The sequence below is a fragment of the Onychomys torridus genome, chromosome 7 (genome assembly GCF_903995425.1).
Source record: "Onychomys torridus chromosome 7, mOncTor1.1, whole genome shotgun sequence".
In the NCBI taxonomy this organism is placed as follows: domain Eukaryota; kingdom Metazoa; phylum Chordata; class Mammalia; order Rodentia; family Cricetidae; genus Onychomys; species Onychomys torridus.
In genome coordinates this window covers 27123442-27143676 of record NC_050449.1, presented here as the reverse complement: position 1 = coordinate 27143676, position 20235 = coordinate 27123442, and the positions used below count along the sequence as shown (strand labels likewise).

Sequence of the window (20235 nt, the reverse complement as noted above, 5' to 3'; positions counted from 1 at the left end):
AGGAACTTATTTTATCCATACTAGGTAAGGAAGGCAGTCTTCATCAGAGCATATGTATCAGTCATTGGTGCTACACATTTGCTGGCTCCCTGAACCAAGGGATTGTAGGAAGGGAGTTTCTCTGGGCAAAAGCAGGCTATCTGCTACTCCACTGCTTTGGCTCAGAGCTCAGCCCACTACCTCAGCAGTACCTCTGAAAGAACTCTAGGGGAAGGGGACACCAAAAGCTTCCAGTGTTCTAGAGCACTTAGCAGCTTGGAGCAGGGAGCAGATGCCACCTTCTGGGTCTACAGCTCTGGAACCGAGGTACCAGTCCATCCTGACTATAGAACGCAAAATTGCATCTAAGGAACCAGCTCCTGAGCCTGTCCGGGGCTTCCTTCTAGTGACCACTATTGGGGTGATAAGAAATCTCAGAGCTCAGCATCACACAGGGTAGAGAACCCATTTTTAAGCAACATGGACGGACCCAACAAGTCTTTCCAAGAATACATTCTTTTCTGAATGTAATCATCATTGTCCCAAGTCCATAGGAGAAGCAAATTCATTAGAAACCAAGAATGGTGGTGAACTCCCCCCAAATGTTAGTGAACTCCTCCACTGATGTTCTTATTATATCCATTCTGCTGGACCAAAGATAGGGGTTCCCAGCATCTCACCACAGCATGATGCTTATTTCTTTAAAGAGTTTGAAGTACATGTAAGAGTTTTGAGTTTAAACATTAAAAGCTTTAAAGTCCAACTAAAGATCTTTCTAGAGAGCACAGTAAGTAGCGTCATCTGCTGATGAGGCAGGGCTACAAGGGAGAATGGAAATGCCCTGGCACCGTACTCTTAACCTGCTTGCTGCAGCTGCTGCACCTTGGTACCTGCTCCCACATCTCATTACCCATTGACTCCTGTCCATCTCCAGTTGTAACACAAAGGTCTGCCACCGTCACCCAGCACCAATTCCTTTCTTTGCACTCTCCCTGTCTCCCATCTCCATCACCGATGCCCATTATCCCCAAAGCCGTTTGGAGAGGGCTCCTCGCTGTCACTGTCCCTCATGGAAGTGGCAGGGCACTGAGGGCATGGTCTCTGGCTTGAGAGACAAAGGAATGCTGTTTCCTTGCAGACATGGCAAGAATGTCCTACACAACTGTAATTTTTCATGTTGGCCCTGAATCAGCTTGTTTGGCAATCCATCTTCCCAAATATTTTACTGTATTGCTGTTGGCAACTTCCAGATTTTCAGATTCAGTCCAAAAGCCAGACAGGAAACAAACCTTTTTCCTTCATTCTCTCTCTTTCTAACCTCATTCATCTATAGAGTCTGTTCTCCACACTGCTATGGGGAGAAAACCCTTTGTCTGTCAATGACTGTAAATAGAATCAGTCCTCCAAGTATGTGTGTGCACACGTACATGTGGAGTATCTGTGTGTCTGTGCGTGTCTGTGCTTCTGTGTGTCTGTCTGTGTTTCAGTTTATGTTTAAAGCTCAGAAACTCAGGACATTTTCAGGAAGGTTTACATTGAGTACAAAAGGCCCCATTGAAAGCCGTTGGAACTACAGAGGCTGTAGTGAGAAATCACAAATGGTATGACATATAGGGCAAGGCAGAGTTCTTGAAAAGTAAGAGATTGAGCATAGATTTTCCATGGTAGAAATATAGTAAGTTCTTGGAGGAAGACTGTCTGGGTACAAGCCGTAGTCACAGCCTTTGGGAGGAACTGGATAATCGGCACTGGGGATGGGGGAGGAGAGAGGGTAAAAGCACTGTGAGAGAAGACAGATCTGTATGTACCTGGCTGGGCACAGGGGTTAGAAGTATGGGGCATTTGGGGGTGAATCAGGGCACTCACTCTCTTCCTGTGACATTGCCTCTAGACTAAAGTCGCCTTTGATTGAAGCTGTATTTTAAAGGAAATTTTTAATCTAAAATGAATTCAAACTGGTTTGGTGCCCTTTCTGCTCTTGCGCCCTGACTCCTGATGTGGGGGAAGGTGTGTCTTATTTCCTGCACAGCTCACTTCCTTAAGAAGTGTCTGAAAGTCCTGCCTACCAAGCCTTCGCTCCCCCATTGGTTCCCTAGTGCAACCTCTTGGCTGTGTGTCCAGGTCACACCATCTGTGTGTCCGTCCCCTTGGACTCAGCAATCCTGCCTTTTCCTGCTTTTGACCTCCCTGTTTTTATGGCAGTAATGACAGGGACCATCTGCTCTTCACCTGAGCATCCCCATGTCAGCTTCTGCCTCCAAGATCTCCAGGATTCTGCTGGAACTCCCAAGACTAAGGAGTGATTGACCAGGGTGTAGACTGCTCCCCACAGCAGACACCTGCTTAGATAGCATCTCTTCCTACAACAGAGCTGGGGAGTAGTCTGCAAATTTTGTTGTCAAAAGGAGACTGAGGCACCTTGGGTGGCACCCAAGTCATGTCAAAGATCCATGCTCAGCCCTCTGAAAGGCCATAAGTACATTTTCTTCAACTTGGAGCTATACCTTAGGTGCCCAGGTAGAAGTTTAAATTTGTTTGGGACACGAAGCCAGAGCAGATCCTTAACTGAAATGAAGAGAGGATCTAATAACCAAAATACAAAAAGTCTCCAGAGCCACAGCCTTCACCTGAACATTATAGAGGGGTAGCAGGTGGAACACAAGAGTCCCAGCATACGTTAGGTCTGCACAAAGGACAACCAGACATACCAAGGGTGTTTGTCTTAGAGAACACCTTCCAGGCAGAGATTGAATTATGTGGGGAAAGTGGGCAAATCTGAAGACTTAAAAAGGTCTCATCATCTATTATTCTGTTCTTAAGTAAAGGGAGGGTTGCCATAGCAACACACTACAAGCTGAGTGGCTTGAACAACATACATGTATTTGCTCACAGTTCTGAAAACTGGAAATTCAAGGCCAGAGCGGCAGCAGGCTTTCTCTGAGGCTTCGCTGTGCTGTGCAGATAGTAATTTTCCCTACATCTCTTGTATGGTCAGTCCTCGGCACACAGCCTTCCTTGGGGCCTTTGTGTGTCCAAATGTCTTATAATGAGAGAGTCTATTGGGCTTAGAGCCCACCTTCACATTCTCTTTTCAACTTTATCATATCCTCAAAGGCCTCATGCCCAAGTAGAATTACAATCTAAGGGGGTCAGTTAGGGCTTTGACATGTGAACTTAAGAGGGAGAAGAATTTAGCATGGAACAAGAACCCAGCAGAACCTTTATCTGAATACTAATGGTCATCATTGCTAGTATCTCTGGAGTATTGCTCTATGCTTGATGTTGCTATAACTATTTCCCATATATTATCCTCTCTTTCTTTCACAACTGGATTGCATGTAATAGAATGTGCAGATCATGAGGCAATTATAGATGGCTACCATTTCTGCTGGAACATAATCAGCTTTTGTTTGTGCCTTTCTTGGCTCTGGTGAATGTTGTACTCCAGACCATGGCCTTGCATCCCTGTGGCTAAACGTGATTTGGAGTGATGGGGGATCTTATCCCTATGCTTTGATCAGCACACAGTCTCGGAAGAGTACGGTTGCCTCAACCCACTACCAAAAGCCTCACCTGAAGCAGGAGATGGGACAGTGTGAACTGGAGGAGCACACTCTCTTATGGAGACTTCACACTGGCCGCCTCTTCTATATATCTGAGCTTCCTCCTGAATTATCGGGCTGAACCATCATCACTAAGATCCTACAGGACATACTCACACCTGATAGCCAGCCCTCAGCATTCCACTGTGTTCTTTCAGGAAAGGAGATATTCTCGCTTATCTATGAGGACACTGAAATTGACCTAGCTGAAGTTCTGTGTTCCCCGATTCCTTGTGTGGAACAGATCTAGACCACCTCTCTTGAGACTCTCCACAGCCTCATTCATGGGGAAAAAGTGCTCATTTTCATCTCCACTAGCAGCTTGACTACCCCACACAGCTAGTAAAATGTGCTGCTTATGTCTGGAACCAGAACCAGCCCCTGGGCCATCTGTTCCACCACTGTGTTCAGCCTCCCATCTCCTTTAGGAGACTCCTAGTCTGCACACTCAGCAAGAGCACCCATTATTTCTAGGGTTCTTCCATTGCACTGCTCAGATGTCTGTCTTCCCAGGGTCAACCTAGAATGAATTCTTTAAAGTTACACAAGTGTAAGCCTGCCCCTAACACTGTGAATCGATTAAACATGGACAATTGCAACTTCCTGACTGGGCAGCCCCATGTCACTGTGACATCTTAAAGTAGGGGTGCCATTAGCCTGAGTGACAAGTGTCACTGAACTTTGTCTCTTCCCCATGCTTGCAGGAGGCTCTGTCGGTGGTGAGTGACGACCAGTCCCTCTTCGATTCAGCATACGGAGCGGCAGCCCATCTCCCCAAGGCAGACATGACTGCTTCGGGGAGTCCTGACTACGGGCAGCCCCACAAAATCAACCCCCTGCCACCACAGCAGGAGTGGATCAACCAGCCAGTGAGGGTCAACGTCAAGCGGGAGTATGACCACATGAATGGATCGAGGTAAGTCTGCCAGAGCTGATCTTAATGAGGCTGGGGAAGCGCAAACACAATTATTCCTAGGGCTACCCTGGCAAACAGATCTGCACAAAGTAGCAGATGGCACTCTGGGCTGAGCTGGGAGTGTGTGTCATTTTCTAGTCAGTTGTGGCAAGTGAGGTCTACAGAACTGAAGGCTGTGAGTTCAATAGGATCAGGAAGCCCACCTGGCTCTCAGGGTCCAGGTGTAGCCCACAGAAGCCAAGTTGGGGTCAGTCCCCAAGACCCCATTGCAGACACTCAGGAATGTGTGTTTGGTGTCAGGCTCTGGCCCAGATCCAGCCCCTCTGGGGAAATAACTGAGCAGCAAGGTGCCCTTCCTCTGCCACTGAGGATGTGTAACCTCCCTGGGTGGGACTCGCTACAGCAAAGATGACCCAACCATTCTTCAAGTAGAAATAGAGATGTGGTGAGAAAGATGGACGGTGTGCAGGAAATGAGCCTCGTATGTGGGAAGTGTGTGGGAAGGGCCTTGGGAAAGGTGTTTGGGCCAGGTACACCTTCACGTATTTGATCTGGGGAGGAGAATCTAGGGATAGAGAGAGCAATACAGTGAGAACCCCAAAACCATGCACATGGAGCCTAGGCTTCAGGGCCTGCCTCCACATTTTGCCTAAACTGTCTAAATCCATCTGAGTACCAGTTTCATCTTGTCTAAGCCAGAGCCAGAAAACCTGCTTTTTAGCAGGTTCAGTGAGTGTGCTAACCATAGGGAAAGGACCCAGGATAGTGTCTGTGACTCCAAAGTGCCCAACAGTGTCAGTGACCAGCTATACACAGAGACCCAAAGGGGAACACTTTAGCATTATTCATTACCTGATAATTCCCAATGGATTCCCAGGTAATCCACTCAGCCTGAAGCAAAAGGACATGAAAATTTAAAAGACAAGACCTTGGTTGGTAGGGTAAGAAAGGAGCCTATTCCATAGGCTGAGGCTGACCTTCAGTACTGACAGGACACCGAACAGCATCAGAGCCATGAGTCAAGGCTGATAAGGTGACAATCATTGTCTGCAAGGCCTGGGGACAGGAGAGGAAGAAAGAGTAAGAAGCTACTAAAATAGCCCAGATTAGAAGTCAAAGTTCTGGGGCAGGGTAACAGCAATGGTTACAGAAACCCAGGAGAAACTCATGGAGGGCATATCGGAGGGGCAATTACAAGAGCTTAGGCTTAATTAAAGTCGAGGCAAAGCAGGTAGGAGAAAAGAACTGGGCTGCTGAGTCTGAATATTTGGGAGGTGGATGTAGCCAGCAGCCACAGGCAAGTGGGGAGAGACGGTGCCTTGGGGAGGATGTCACTGTGTCCTTTAGGATCCTCTGTGAACAAGTGGTACAGCCTCTAGATTAGAATGTCTCCTGGGTTTGAAAACCAAAGCCAATAGGATTTGGGGCTGGAATTGGAGCTTAGGTATCATCTCCAGGAGGCTTAACTGTGAAAGGGAGTCCTGGAGACTAGTCCTGAGAGAGAAGAAGGAGGGTCAAGGCTGTCCGGGCTGCTGGGAGGGAGTTCCTCTTTGCAGCTGTCTCTGAGCTGCCTTCCAGAGCCCTCAACCCTGCCACACTACTATTCCATTAACTAAAACCAGGAAATGGAGCCTTGGCCACCTGTCCAAGGTCTAGAGTTAAGGAAAAAGGTAAATGGCTCCTGAGGAACGACACCCAACGTTGTCCTTTGGTCTCCAGAGGCATACACAGTAGCACATTAACACATGCATGTACAAATGCACACAATACACACACACACACACACACACACACACACACACACACACACACACATATATACACACACAGAGAGAGTGCAAGAAATTAGATGAATACATAGATGACAGCTCATTTAAATTACCCATCCTGAACAGTACACTTCCCTTATTTTCTGAGTAACACCATTAATAATGCTTGGTTAGTTGCATGTTTTTTAAATATTTATAGTTTCATATGTATATGCAGTGTATTGTGACTATATTTAGCCCCATCATCCTCTATTATCCCATTTGCTTTCCCTCTGAATTCCTTCCTCTTGCCAACTGGTCTCCCAGGAAGGAAATAACACTCCCATCTGCAGCAACTAACAGTCAACATCTCCTCCAGAAGGGACGGTGTCTCATGGGCACCTCCTCTATCAGTGAATGGATGTTGAAGGCTCTGTCTTTCTCTATCAGTGAATAGATGTCCCACTTAAAGCTGAGAGCTCAGCATTTTATGAGGTATGAGTCTCTGCACTAACTGTCACTCTCTGTAAAAAGCTTTTCTGTTCTAGACTGAGAGTAACCCTAGTCTATGGAAATAAACATAAATATTTAAATCTGACAACATGTCCATGTGGGGAAGCAACAGTCTTATGTTCTTATTGGTTTCATGATCCCACAAGCCACAGGCTTTTGACCAGGTTTATGGTACCAGAAGGGATGCAGTAGGCTTCCAATCACAGAGTAGCTGGTTACCCACCATACAGTCATGCGACACTTGTATCAATGGGTATATAGTGCCTGACAGGTCAGTATTATTTATAGCGGAAGGAGAGCACTGATACATGCTCTCCCCCAAGAGCATGCATAGAGCCTTCTAGCACCACAAATACCAGCCAGTAGGGAAGAAATTCTCAATTCAGTTCTAGCTCTATTTCTTTGTGTCCTGTGACCAAAACATGTGGCATGTTTAGCATTTGGGTCATGCCTTCTATTTCTGGTGTGTACCAAGATTTGTATACGATTTGATAATTTTCAGAAAGTCCACTTATTGTAATACAAACTGCAGGGGAAGGCCAGTGAGATTGTTTAGTGGATAAAAGTACCTGCCACCATACCTGAAGACCCGCGTTCCATCCCCCAGAATGTACATGGTAGAATGAGAGAACCAACTCCTTCGAGTTGTCCTCTGATTTCCATACCCATGCCATGGCATATGTATGTCCACACATGTGTATATATATACATGCACGAGCATACAAAGTACATTTTTAAACGTAGAGGAGGATGTAGAAATTCTTCTAAAATTCAAACAAGGAAACAAAGCAGGGCAGACAACTTGGGGGTTCTTGGCTTATGGGTTAGGTTTGTGTCCCCTGGTGCTCTCATGCAGTATTCACTAACTAGCCCCGTGCTGCTGAGAGCTGACACTGTGCCTAAACTGGGACTGAGATGTGCTGTGACGTAATTACACACAAGGGATATTTCAAAGTCTCAGTGTGATAAAATGCAGAGCATCTAGGTGACTGTTGATTCTGCTGAAACAATCATCTGTGGCTATATTAATATAACAATGCATTTACTCTATTATTCCAATTCATTTCACCTTCTTAGATTCATTTATTCACTTATGTGCATGAGTGTTTGCATTTGTATATGTGCACCATGTGCGTGCCTGGTGCCTGTGGAGGTCAGAAGAGGGCATCGGATCCCCTGGAACTGGAGTTATAGATGGTTGTGAGTCACCACGTGGTCCTGGATTGAACCGTGCTGGGGCAGAATGTTTTGCCCAGTGATTCACAGGGCATCCCTACCATGTTCTTTGAGAATTATGGGTTTCTGGGTTACTTCTTCATGCTTATTGGAAGCTCCATAGATGTTTGTGTCTTTGAGAGGAAGGAGGTACTCCGTGTCTCTCAAACTGCAATACCCTCTTGCCTTTCATCATAGCAGCAAGCTGTCTGGACCAGGGTCAAACGGTCATGCAGAGGGACTGAGATCTGAGGCATCAGAGATAGTCTGGGTTGCCTGAGTTGTGGGAGGCTTACCCTGTCTCCCTTCCCATCTTCCTGTTGTGGTTGAATCTGGTTCTCTGGTTGCCCTCCAAACAGCCTGGCCCATAGGTTCTGTGTTGGATATAAACTTCAGAAACTTGATCCAAGCTGTGGTCTGCAAATAACTCTCAGCTGTATCCCATCTCAACCATGGGAATTGGAGAAAATAGTGCCTGAAGGAAACACTATCAGTTTGAGAGGGAGAAAACCTAACAACTAGTTTTAGGTACCTGGCGCTCAGGATCGGAAGTCAGCATCGCTTGCTCTGACATATCTTGGACTGGCCAGCATCATCAGGAGGCACTGAACACCCCGAGAATCCTGTTCCACACCCAAAAAATGAGCCTCCTTCACTCTGTCACTTGTGCCTCCCTGACACCTTCCTACATTTCTAAATTCTAAACCTTGCACAGGGAGATAGGTAGGACCCACACACCACCTGTGTTGAAAGCCAGGGTGGTGGGGGTTTTGTGTGTGGTGTTGCTTTTGTTTCTTCTCTTGAGATTACACTTCCTTACCAAAAGCAATGAATCACCTCCAAACATGGATCTCACAGAAACCCTAAAAGCAGCCCAGATTCCTCAGGTGTGCAATGTGCATGCTACATGAAAGACACACGGAGAGACTCTAATGCAACCATGTGGCCAGGGAGCCCTGCAGGCTTTGTGGGCATTGGGTGCCCCTTGACTGTCAGCAGATCTGTGATCTGACGATATACCATGTGTCCAAGAGCTCTGAGTGAAATGGGAAGTCTATGATCCCTTTCCCTCCTCTGAGGATTTCACATTGTTTTATACTGCTTAAGAGGCTAAAGGCACTTTTGTGAATCACTGGCAGTCTTTTTAAAGCAGTGTTCAATAAACACACAGGAATAGAAGCTTCTGCCTCAGAGGTTTATGTCATACTGCTGTGGCCCGCTGTCTGTGGCCTTCCCCAGGCCTGAGGTGGAGATGCTCAGAGCTACACTCTCAAGCCATCACTTCCTCCCTGCACTGTTGTGGCAGCCTCAAGCCCTCTTGTCACCTGCCCCAGTACGGTCAGCTGACTGTGGGCCCCAACCCTTTGCTTGCTCTAAGTACAGGTCTCAATACAAATTAGCAGCAGCCGTATGGGCAAAATGAATGGCCAAATCTCTTCCCCCTCCGGGGCTCCCGCCTCCCCTCTCTCTTGTTTTCCTCAAGCCCTCTTCACAGGCGCCAGCTGCCTCATTAAAGAGCAGCCTTTATGCTAGGCTTCACCTGGACAGGCAGTGGTCACCAGGCCCATGGCTGTGCCGTCTGGCTGAGGCACAGAGGATGGAGGAGAATCTGGCAGGCAAGTGCGCAAGCCCGAAGGTACGGTTTCCTTCTGTCTCACCCTGAACCAGAGTAGGACTGCAGGCCAGCTCTGCGGGGAGGCAAAGGGTTTGGGTGGGTGTCAGGCCTTTTTTCTAAGAAAGGCCTTTTGCAGGCCTTGATGGCAACTCTCTGGGACCAAGAAAGGGGCCTTTTCCCAAAGAAGGCCAGGGAGGGGCAGCCAGGCAGGTAACAGGCCTCTAGGGTACAGCCAGAAGAAGGCTGGAGGAGGGGTGGCAGCTAGGATTTCTGTGAGCTAGTGAATGGAGTGCCACTCACCAGTCAGCTAGACGCTGCTGCAGTCTAGGAGAGCCTTGCTCTTCTGCACCTGCTTCCTGCCTGTGCCCAGGGCACCCTTGTCATTGGTCATTCCCAGGCAAGCTTTGTTTTGTGTGTCTCTCTCTTTTTTTTCTCTGCAACGTGGGGATAACCTTGCCACCCATTGCCCACTGTGCACAGCTCCAAACCATAAAGGCCACTAATTTGGACACTTCTGAGGTTCTAACCTCTGCCTGGCAAGAAGCCAGTTTTAAATACAGAAATCCCAAAGCTCAACTCCTATGAAAAAGATTTTAAAATTCTTCTCCCCCATAATCATAGATTATTGAAGGGAGGCCTAGAAATAGGCATCTCTTCTGCTGCCGCTGAATCTGGCTAACTGGCTCTGGGAGCCCTGCATAGGAAGTGTGTGTGTGTGTGTGTGTGTGTGTGTGTGTGTGTGTGTGTGTGTGTGTGTGTGTGTGTATGTGTGTGTGCTGTCCACCATCCCCAGTCCCACCCCCTGCCAGCCCGTGAAAACCCCACTATCTTGGTTACAGGCCAACTTAATTCTCCAAGCTTCTCTGGCATTTGGATGGTTTTTCATCTGACAAGAATCTGGGGAAGACAAGATTATGGTGGTCTGAGCTCCAGCATGTGTGTGTGTGTGTGTGTGTGTGTGTGTGTGTGTGTGTGTGTGTTAGCATATACGTGCATATCTCTGATGGAGGGTGTGCATTTATCTAATCACATGTGTGTGATAGCCTATGATTGTGTGCATGCATATAATAAAGTGTATACATGTGTTGTATATGATAGAGTATGTATGGCTGTATGAATGTGTGTACAGAATGCATGTGTACACATTTATATTGTGTATACAGGTATATGATGGGGCATGGATATTGGTATATGTGCGTGTGCATGTACTGTGCAAAGTAGCATGTATGTGTGCATATGTATGAAAATGTATATATGTGATGAAGTATGTGGATATGTCATGTGTGTTAGTTAGCATTGGGTATGTGATGTGTGTGGAAAATTTGTAGAGTATAGCGAATTGTGTGTGTATGTGTGTGTGTGTGTGTGTACATATATAGTAAAGTTAGAGTCTGAATATTTTCATTATGTATATGTGTGCAGTGTGTGATGAAATGGACGTGTGAGTGTGTATGCACACACATGCATAGTTTTCCTGGGGGGTGGGGCAGAGTGCTCGGGCCAGCGCAGCTTAGACACAGGCACCCGGGTCTGACTGGGCCTGCTTCATCTCACGCCAAGTCGTTCAATAGCAGAAGCCAAAGGGCCGAGCGCTGGTGAAAAGTCCCGACATGCTACCGCCTCCCCTCCGACTGCCATGGGGACATTAAACCTTCAACAATCTGGGACTCTGACGGCTGGTTCTTGGTTCTCTGCCTGGAAAAACAGTAGGCAAATAGTAAAACCTTAAATTCTAACATGTGTAAGTTATACATCTTATTTTCATTTTCAGCCCATGTTCTCCTCGGTAAGACATCAGGAAAAAATTACCGTCTGACTTCTAATATCTCAGTGGAGCATTTATCTCGCGGCCATGATAAGTGATCTGCAATATTTTTTTCCTTTCAGATTAAGAAACAAATTCATTTAATTTTCTTTATTGAATGTGCTCCGGCCTCCCCACTCTGCCTGACTCTCAGGAGTCCTGGACTGTTCCCCCTCCTCCTGGGCTGGTGACTGCTCTCCTGGTTGTGGGAATGGGTGGCTCCCCAGCACTCACTCCTTAAGGGCTCTCAATCTGTTCATGCCTATTGCAGAAGACAGACAGCAGAGTGACTGGAGACTGCAGTTAGGCTAGGGAGCTAGGGAAAGGTTAGCATGCCAAGCTGGCAGACTATAATCTAGACGTTGTCTGATCTCCTTGGTTTGAAGGCCAAGTTTGGCACTCTCAAGAGAACTGGCCATCTCCCAGGCTGCCTGGATGCTGCTTGCTGCCTGGTGTTACCATACCAGAGCCCCCACTGCACCTTCTAGGAGTCTGCTCTGGTTCTGCTTCTTGGAAGGACTGAGAAAAGCTGGGCAAGGCGGCATGGCACCTCTCCTGGCATGCTGAGAGTGCCATGATGTTATGCTGATGGTCACTGGGGATGGGTAGAGTATTCTGTGTGTACTCAGCTGCCTCAGCTGACCACAAGGGTGTGTGTCAGTCTACCTCCTCAGCCCATGGCTCAGTGCCAGATGCTGCAAACATCAGATGCTAACGGGGCTGTGTTGTTTGAGTCCAAGATGGGCAATGTGCTTTCTCCCTTACGCATGTCCATGTTGTGAACTTACTGTTCAGGGCTGTTAAATGCTACCAGAGTCATTACAGGTCAGGACGGCAGTCCTGGGTGCTATCCCTCTTCCTTGCTTCACCCAGCTCTTCTGTACGTGGACTTTAATTGAGAAGATCAACACTGGGGACCTGAGTCCTATATCCACCTTTACTAACTATATGGTTCTGCCAGTCAGCACATCTTCCCATTCTGGTAACATAAAGGGGATGTAGTAACCCTTAACCCTTGCTCCACCTATCTGCAAGGGTTATTGGGAAAGTCGGATAAAGCAAACAGTGTATGAAAAATGCACTAACATGGTACGTGTGCAATAGAAATAACTGGACCAGCTTGAGTGATGACACTGTCTCAACAAATGTCAATGACAGGTCACATCTCATGCTGTGATCAGACCTGTAACAGAGGAAGACGTAAAGTGCTATAGGACTGTGGTGAAGGCCTGTTTAAGAAAATGACTAGTGAACATGGAAGGAGTTGGCAATTTGCCTGAAACTGGACCCTGCAGACAGACTGGGAGGGCTGCAGGACCCTGAAATGCATTCAGCCAGGAGGCACAGTGCTTATGACAGAGTCAGGCTGGGTTCTTCATGGAGGGGGGCAGTAAGAGCTCATCGTCACTGTCATCCCTCTCCCATGGGTGTCTAAGGGACTGGCCAGCCCTGCTGAAGCTGGGGTGAGATGTTCCCACAGTGATCATTTGTTTATCTTTGTCTCCTCTCGCTCCAGGGAGTCTCCTGTGGACTGCAGTGTCAGCAAGTGCAACAAGCTGGTGGGCGGAGGTGACACCAACCCCATGAACTATAATAGCTACATGGACGAGAAGAATGGCCCCCCTCCTCCCAACATGACCACCAACGAACGGAGAGTCATTGTGCCTGCAGGTACCTTGGAAACCAGCTGCCTGGCCAGTGCCCACATTTCCATTATCTAGGGGGTCTGTAGTGGAAGGGTAGGCCTGTCCCTTGGAACATGGAAACCCTACCCAGCTCCCTAGTCTTCAAGGAATGCAAACCAGGAAACGTTGCACATCCTCCCTGACTCCCTAGCTACCATCCAAGGCAGGATCTCAAATGCCACCACAACCCTGGCATGCAGATTCCAGAAGCCCCACTCTCAGGCATAGGACCAGGCAGATTTTCTATGAGTGGCCTGGTACTCCAGGATGAAACCTACTCAGAGAGCGGAGGCAAGGCTGCCTCACACCACCATTCCTTCCTGTAAGGAGTGCAGCTCTCCGTGTCCACCCTTCCCTCAGGCATGTGCTTCCTGGCCTCCACTAGGTTCCACCTTCCCAAAATTACAGCCAGCTCTTTCAGTTTTAAAATAGAAATAACTATATTTAACAAATGGAACGCCTCCATGTGTGTGCCACAAGTTATGTCATTATGTAGAAATAGCCTCCTTTTCCTAGGTATTGGTGCTGTTGGTTACAGGGGCGCGGGTCTATTGTTAAATTCTCCAGTCTATTGGATGGATGCTACCTGGGCCACCCCCAGTATACTCTGTTGCCTGGACATGGAGGAAATTCAAAAACTGCCAATTTAGGGTGGGTGCCAGGTGGAAGGGGCAGAATGTCCAGAGCCTGAACAAACTGAATTACAAGGCAAGGGCTCAAACTTACCTAACCGAAATAACTTCACCAGAGAGGCTGGCTCCCTCCATCTGTAAACCTGTAGACACAGTTGTGTCTTAGAATGATTAACTGTTTCCAAGGGAGTTTGGAGGGATTTGTCTACTGGTCTGAAGGATGATTTTGTGACAGGCATAGCCTTCCTCTGTCATGGGTGATTGTTTCTATAGGAAGTTGTGTGTACTCTCCTAGAGTGGCAGCTACGTTTCTGAGTTCTAGGCTAAATTCCACATGGCAGAGGGCGTAGAAGATGCTGGAATAAATGCAGAGAAAGACGGGCTCCTGGGTGTTGTTCTGCAGTTCATAGAATGAAATGCTGCTTGGGCTGAATCTTCTTCCAACACAGGGGCTGATGGCAAGGAGGGTGTCACCTGTTTTATTTGTCTGTCTGTTTGTTTGGGTTGTTTGAAATAGGAGTTCACTGTTGTAGCACAGGCTATCCTAGAACTCACTGTGTGAGCCAGGCAGGACCTTGCAGCAGTCCTCTTGCTCCTGCCTCCTGAGACCTGGGACTAACTACAGATGTGTGCCACCTGTGCCTAGCCAGAAGCGCTTCATTGAGCAGGGTTCCGCAGGTGCCAGTATAATGCCAATAGCTTTCTCTGATGCGTTATCATATCGTCCAACTGCTTTGTCACCACACCCAGTACATCAGCTGGTGATGGCTAGCCCAGGGGGTCTTCTCCATACTTTCAGAGCATAAAATCATATTGAAACAGACATGGTAGGAAATGTCTCCATACCACAAGGCCAGGCAGGCCTTTGCTATCAAAATCTCCTGCTCCAACTTCACAGCACAGGAAGGAACTCTTGAGGGATGAACCATCAGGAGCTTAGAGATTACCTCAGAACCAGGCTATTGTAACCATCTTGCTTTGGTTGTCGTAAGGAAGGGCATTGTGGGAAGAAGGAAGAAGGGCCGGACTGCTTGGCTGACTCTCTTTAAATTGTGTTGAAATGCTTTCAAGGGGATTGGCAAAAGGTTGGTCTTTGGTGGACTGACTTAACCATGGCAGTAAAAAAGAAAATGGCATAAATTCTTACCAAGCTGTTTCAAAGCATTTGGCACAATGAATTCATGAGCCCAGACCTGCTCGGCTGTTCTCTTACTGGCTGGATCTGTAGGCATTACCCTTACGCAGTCTGGCTTCCTCCAGGTCAGCATCCTGGACACAAGGGAAAGTCTCCTCTGGGCAAGCCCACAAATCAAGGCAATAAAACATTAGTGGAGGAACCGATTGAATTTATGATGGGATTTTAAGACAAGTATAAATGAAGGCCCTAGTTAATCACCATTTCCACATCGAAAAGGGAAGGAGCAAGGGCTAAATCGTCCAGGAAATACATTTGGAAGAGTTTAGCAAGATCGTGAGTGGAAGATTTATAATTCATGGTGCTGGTGAAGGAGAGAATTAGCATTGTGATAGATCCCAAAGCAAAAAAAGGAAATAATAAAATAAATAAAATATAGAGCATAAAATTGAATATGCAGTCTCGGATTCTACAAGTAAGGAGTTAGGAGAAACTATGGATGAAATAATATGCTACATCATCCAACTCCCTCTGGGATAGCTTTCTTTAGAATTCTGAGATTTCCATTTGCCCACAGCCCTTGCTTGATTTGAAAAGTAAAGGGATAAAAACTAAACCAGAAGTTTATCTGAAGAAAGCAAATACACACTTACCCAAGGAGGCTTGGGACAGAGAAATTCTGGGTTCTGGCCCAAGGTTTTGCAGTTCCAAATGAGTCAAGGCTGGATCCTGATGAAACAGGACTGAGGGATCTCAGGAGACCTGCTTCCTCAACTATGTGACATCTTTTGAAGGGTTCTATAGGAACCCCAGCAGTTGTTCCTAAGGCAAAACCTCCATGATTCCCTATCCATCTATAAAATGGGTATAAACAAAACACATTTTGTAGATTCTCTTGACAGAAAAAATGGGACACATAGAGAGCTGGCTTGTGGTGGGATCTCACAGTTGAGCCATCACTAGGTAGGTACATCCTGGATTCTTGGTATGACAGAATGCATACAGGAGCTGTGGCATGTGACCTCCAGGCTTTTTTCTGTGCTCCCTCTCAACCTCTCAAGGGTTTCTTTATAACCCCTAGAGATCACAGCACCTGGCTTCCTCCCCACTGCTGTTGCTGACCATTTGGACCCCAGTCCTCTTGTGCCTAGAGCTTCTGCGGGCTCTAGAAGGAGAGGAATGTGAGTTGGTTAGAAAGGAGCACATTTCCCTGCTAAATAAGCATGCTAAATGAAACAGACCAAGCAGAAAAGCAGAAGTCGGGAGCTACCAGCTTCCCTGCAATAAAATACCATCTCTTCTCCAGGAAGCCTCTCAGGACTCTCCAAATCCACCCTAGCCCCTTGTTCAAGGAGTTCAAGGCTCCTTGAACTACCAGCATGAACTCATTTCTTAGTGCTTTGATGCCTACATTTTCATGGTGATGGATCTGTGTGCTTTGTGTATGTGTGTGTGTGTGTGTGTGTGTGTGTGTGTGTGTGTGTGAGAGAGAGAGAGAGAGAGAGAGAGAGAGAGAGAGAGAGAGAGAGAGAGAGACTCTGTAGCCTAGGGTGCCTCAAATGCACAACCCTCAGGTCTCAGCTTCCCAAATGCTGGGGTTACTGGTACGTGCCGCCATGTCTGTGGGAGCCTGTCACTTGTAATATCTCCCACCTTAGACTGAGAAGCTACTTCAGGAAGTGATGAGAAAGAGGGAAGGAAAAAGGCAAGTGAGAACAGAGGCCTTGTTCCTGTGTTGTTCCTGTGTTGTTCCTGTGTTGTTCCTGTGTTGTTCCTGTGTTGCTCCTGTGTTGCTCCTGTGTTGTTCCTGTGTTGCTCCTGTGTTGCTCCTGTGTTGTTCCTGTGTTGCTCCTGTGTTGTTCCTGTGTTGTTCACGTGCATTCACAATTAAAGAGGCTTCTGTCTATAGCACCATTTATCATCTTTAAGTATTCAAATATCCCAAAAATATTTAGGGATGGCCTGCTAGAAATCTTAACACAGCTCTGCCCTGCAAGGAGGAAACCCAGAGTAGATTTATGTCGGATAGTAACATCATTGGGTTTTCCAGCTGCCCAGCTGGAATTGCTGGAAAAGCATGCGTGTGTATATTTCCTCTTCTACAGGCATCTGAAGGATCAGTGTGCCTGCCTCCTTGCACTCGCTAATATTCTTAAGATACAGACGGCTCCCCTTTCCAGAGACGTTGGTCACTGGGCCTGTGGGATCGCTTCTTTTCATTTTGATTCCACTACTTCTCAGGCCAAGGGTTCAATTGCCCTCCAAAATCTTTAACTAGCATCCTGTCAGGGTATATGTTGAGGCAGCTAAGAACCTTTCCCAGTGCTAAACGGTTCAGGCGTTGCCAGATGCCATGGAGGCAGATGGGGTGTTCTGTGGGGGACCATCTGGGAGGGAGGCGAGGGACGGGGAGAAAAGAGAGAGGTACAAGAGGAGAAGGCAAGGGGAAAAATAAAGATACAGTGACTAGGGGGAAAGAAGGGGAAAAACAGATGAGGAAGGGAGGAAGAAGAAAAGAGGGGAGCTAGCAGAGAGAGAGAGAGAAGAAGGGAGAGGAAGAGGAAAGAGAGGTCCAGGGAGAGAGAGGGGACATCGGAGAGAGGCAGACAGCAGGAGATGGAGAAGGGATGGTAAAAGGTAGCCTGGCTGCTGGAGGCAGCGTCCGTGCTGACAGTTTGCCTCTCTCCTCTGCAGACCCAACACTGTGGACAGAGGAGCACGTTCGACAGTGGCTGGAGTGGGCCATAAAGGAATATGGCTTGATGGAGATCGACACCTCCTTCTTCCAACACATGGATGGCAAGGAGCTGTGTAAGATGAACAAGGAGGACTTCCTCCGAGCCACCTCCCTCTACAACACTGAAGTACTGCTGTCACATCTCAGCTACCTCAGGGAAAGTAAGTGAACCGTGTGCTCACAGGGCATGGGGGAGCTCCTGCCAGGTCCCCAAGAGCCAACCCAGGGGAAGGAGATGGGTACATTATACCAGACACATGACAAGGAGCAGCATCCTTACTATCGGAACCTTGTCAAGGTCACATGGGTCTACCCTCTGTTGGATCTCCATTGCATGCTTAGTGGCTATCGTTGCAATCCATGGTCTCAGTGTAAGAGAGTGCTGTGAAGAGCAGGGACAACACACGCTGGTTGGAAAACTCAAAATAAAAATAAATGCATTTGGAAGTTTCCACTGGTTCCTCTGCACTATCCAGCCACCTCTCAAAGGCAGCTGGTAATGCTGAGGGAGGGTATGCTAGCTCCACAGCCATGACCTCATGTCTGAGTTGCTGCAATATGAGGTCAGTCCAAGAAATAACAATTTTAAAAGAGGGCCGTTTTCTACCTAGTCTTCTCTGACTTTGGGATGACTAGTTTAATAACGATCTGTATTCCTCAGCCTTTAAATGCTTGATGAAAGGGAACAAAAACAAAAACAAAGGCTCTTTGAACAGAGTTCTGCCATGATCCACACGGAGCAGGGGAGACGGGAGAGAGTGTGCACACGGGAAGCAGAGGCCAGCCCCACAGAGCACAGCCAAGCCTGACTCCTAAGCTCCTCCAGCATCCACTGTGAAGGAGGTTGAGTGATCCTCAAGGAAAAAGACACGACAGAGGCCTCAGTGAGCTCCACACAGAAGACCCAATAATATTGGTTTTCATGGTGGATGCCTGTGAGGAACATGTTCAAAAATATTTGGACTCTGTGAGAGGGAAGCACATTCAGACCATGTGACCTCCAGGCCTGGATTTCTGACCCACCCATAAACAGTCCACTTCTTCTTTCTGTCACCAAAGAAGCTGAGCCACAAATACAGACATAAGACAAATAGCTGCTGCTCAGAAGGTCCAGGAACACAGTGAATCAGTCAGTGCTCACCATCATCCATGGGAGGCTGCTTACTGGACTTGGGCAGATAAGAGGCGGTGAAGGCGTGAGCAGCTGGAGAGGAAGCAGGGAGCAGAGTCTGGTGTTTGGAGGAGAGAACAGAGCAAGAAAAACTGTGGCTTCTCTCCTCCTAAGAATACATGTCAACATCATGGAAGGCGCCATACAGCCAAGTTCCGGACAGGGGCCTGCTGTCAGAGGGTTTCAGAGTTGAGAAGAGGTGGAAAGCCTTTCAGGCACAGGGCACACTTCCTGGATCTAGAGGATGGTGATAACAGTAGTAGGTCTGCAGGGACAGCTCTTCTTGTACTAAGCTGGTTACTGTGGTGAAACAGGAGAGAGATGTGCTGGTGACACAGAGTTGAGCGGGAATCTATGTCTGTGTACCAAACCAAAAATTATAAAAGCTGTATTAAATTTAAATTTTCTTGAAACATAACAGAGATTGTAATAATCATCCAAGGCATTTAGATTGAAAATGATCTACATGGAAATTTTATGATTTGTTTATCTTTTCTTTTTAAATCTACCTTCTCCTTTGGGGTTCCAGCCTCTAGAACCCCCTGGTTATCGGTACTAGTTGTCTGCATAGACCGTATAGGAGGCCATTTATCAGACACAGTCACCTCTCTGGTGGCTGAAAATTTTTCCTGCTAGACAACATGCCTCCAAACCCTTATGGTTTTCCCAGACTGATTTGCAAGGGCTGTTTCATGTATAAGAGAAGCCATGGCTTGGCCCAAGGTTGGGCATCATCATGTTGGGGAGCAGCTGGGACTCAGACTTTGCTCCCTTTTGGCAAGAGGTAGAAGGAAAAGATCTGAGACCCTTACCACAGATGGAGGACACAGAGTAGAGTGATGTCAGTGCAGAGGAACCTGGGAGGAGCCAAAGCATGGACTGTTGGAAGTCAGACCAGTGAGCTGGTTCAATGGGGAAAGACGCATTTGTAGGGCCAGACATTGTGGCATCAAATCTGCTTTCACAAGAAACAGTTGACTATTCTTGTTGTCTAGGAAGAAAGCTATACCTTAAGTTTTCAAAGCTTAATTATAAATTAAAGACAAGTTTCCCATGATAAGGAGGAAATAATCGCATCCTGAGCCCCTCCACACTGGCAGGATGGATGAGCCTAAAAACGTACCAGATCTTCACGCCTGGGCATTTCAGCTGTTCCAGAGGGAGCACCTGTGTGACATCAGGAGGAAGATGGAGGGGCTGGCACTGACTAGGGAACCCACAGTTATTGGAGTCAAGCTGAAATGTCTGAGGGAACACCCGCTCAGGCAGGCACCAGCCCAAGTGTCATTCACTACATATAGAAAGGACACCCTCTTGTGGACACCATGGGCACAACTATGATCTCTGTTTCATGGTCAAAGCAACTGAGGCACACCAGCCTCAGGAGTCCGTCCAAAGGATCTGGCTTATGCAAAGCCCCTATCCTGACCTCTGAGATTTTGGGCACTGAAGCTTTCAGCCTGAGCTAAGGTCACTGCTGTAG

The 20235-nt window shown here is 47.4% G+C and overlaps 1 protein-coding gene across 1 annotated transcript in view; it reads left to right on the top strand.

Moving 5' to 3' along the window:
- The window catches only part of Fli1 (Fli-1 proto-oncogene, ETS transcription factor), a 116775-nt gene that overhangs the window by 60331 nt on the left and 36209 nt on the right, over positions 1-20235 (top strand). Inside the window, exons 2-4 of the mRNA XM_036194345.1 lie at positions 4286-4497; positions 12909-13063; positions 17539-17742. Coding sequence (XP_036050238.1) covers positions 4286-4497; positions 12909-13063; positions 17539-17742 — 571 coding nt within the window. The remainder of the gene's footprint in view (positions 1-4285; positions 4498-12908; positions 13064-17538; positions 17743-20235) is intronic.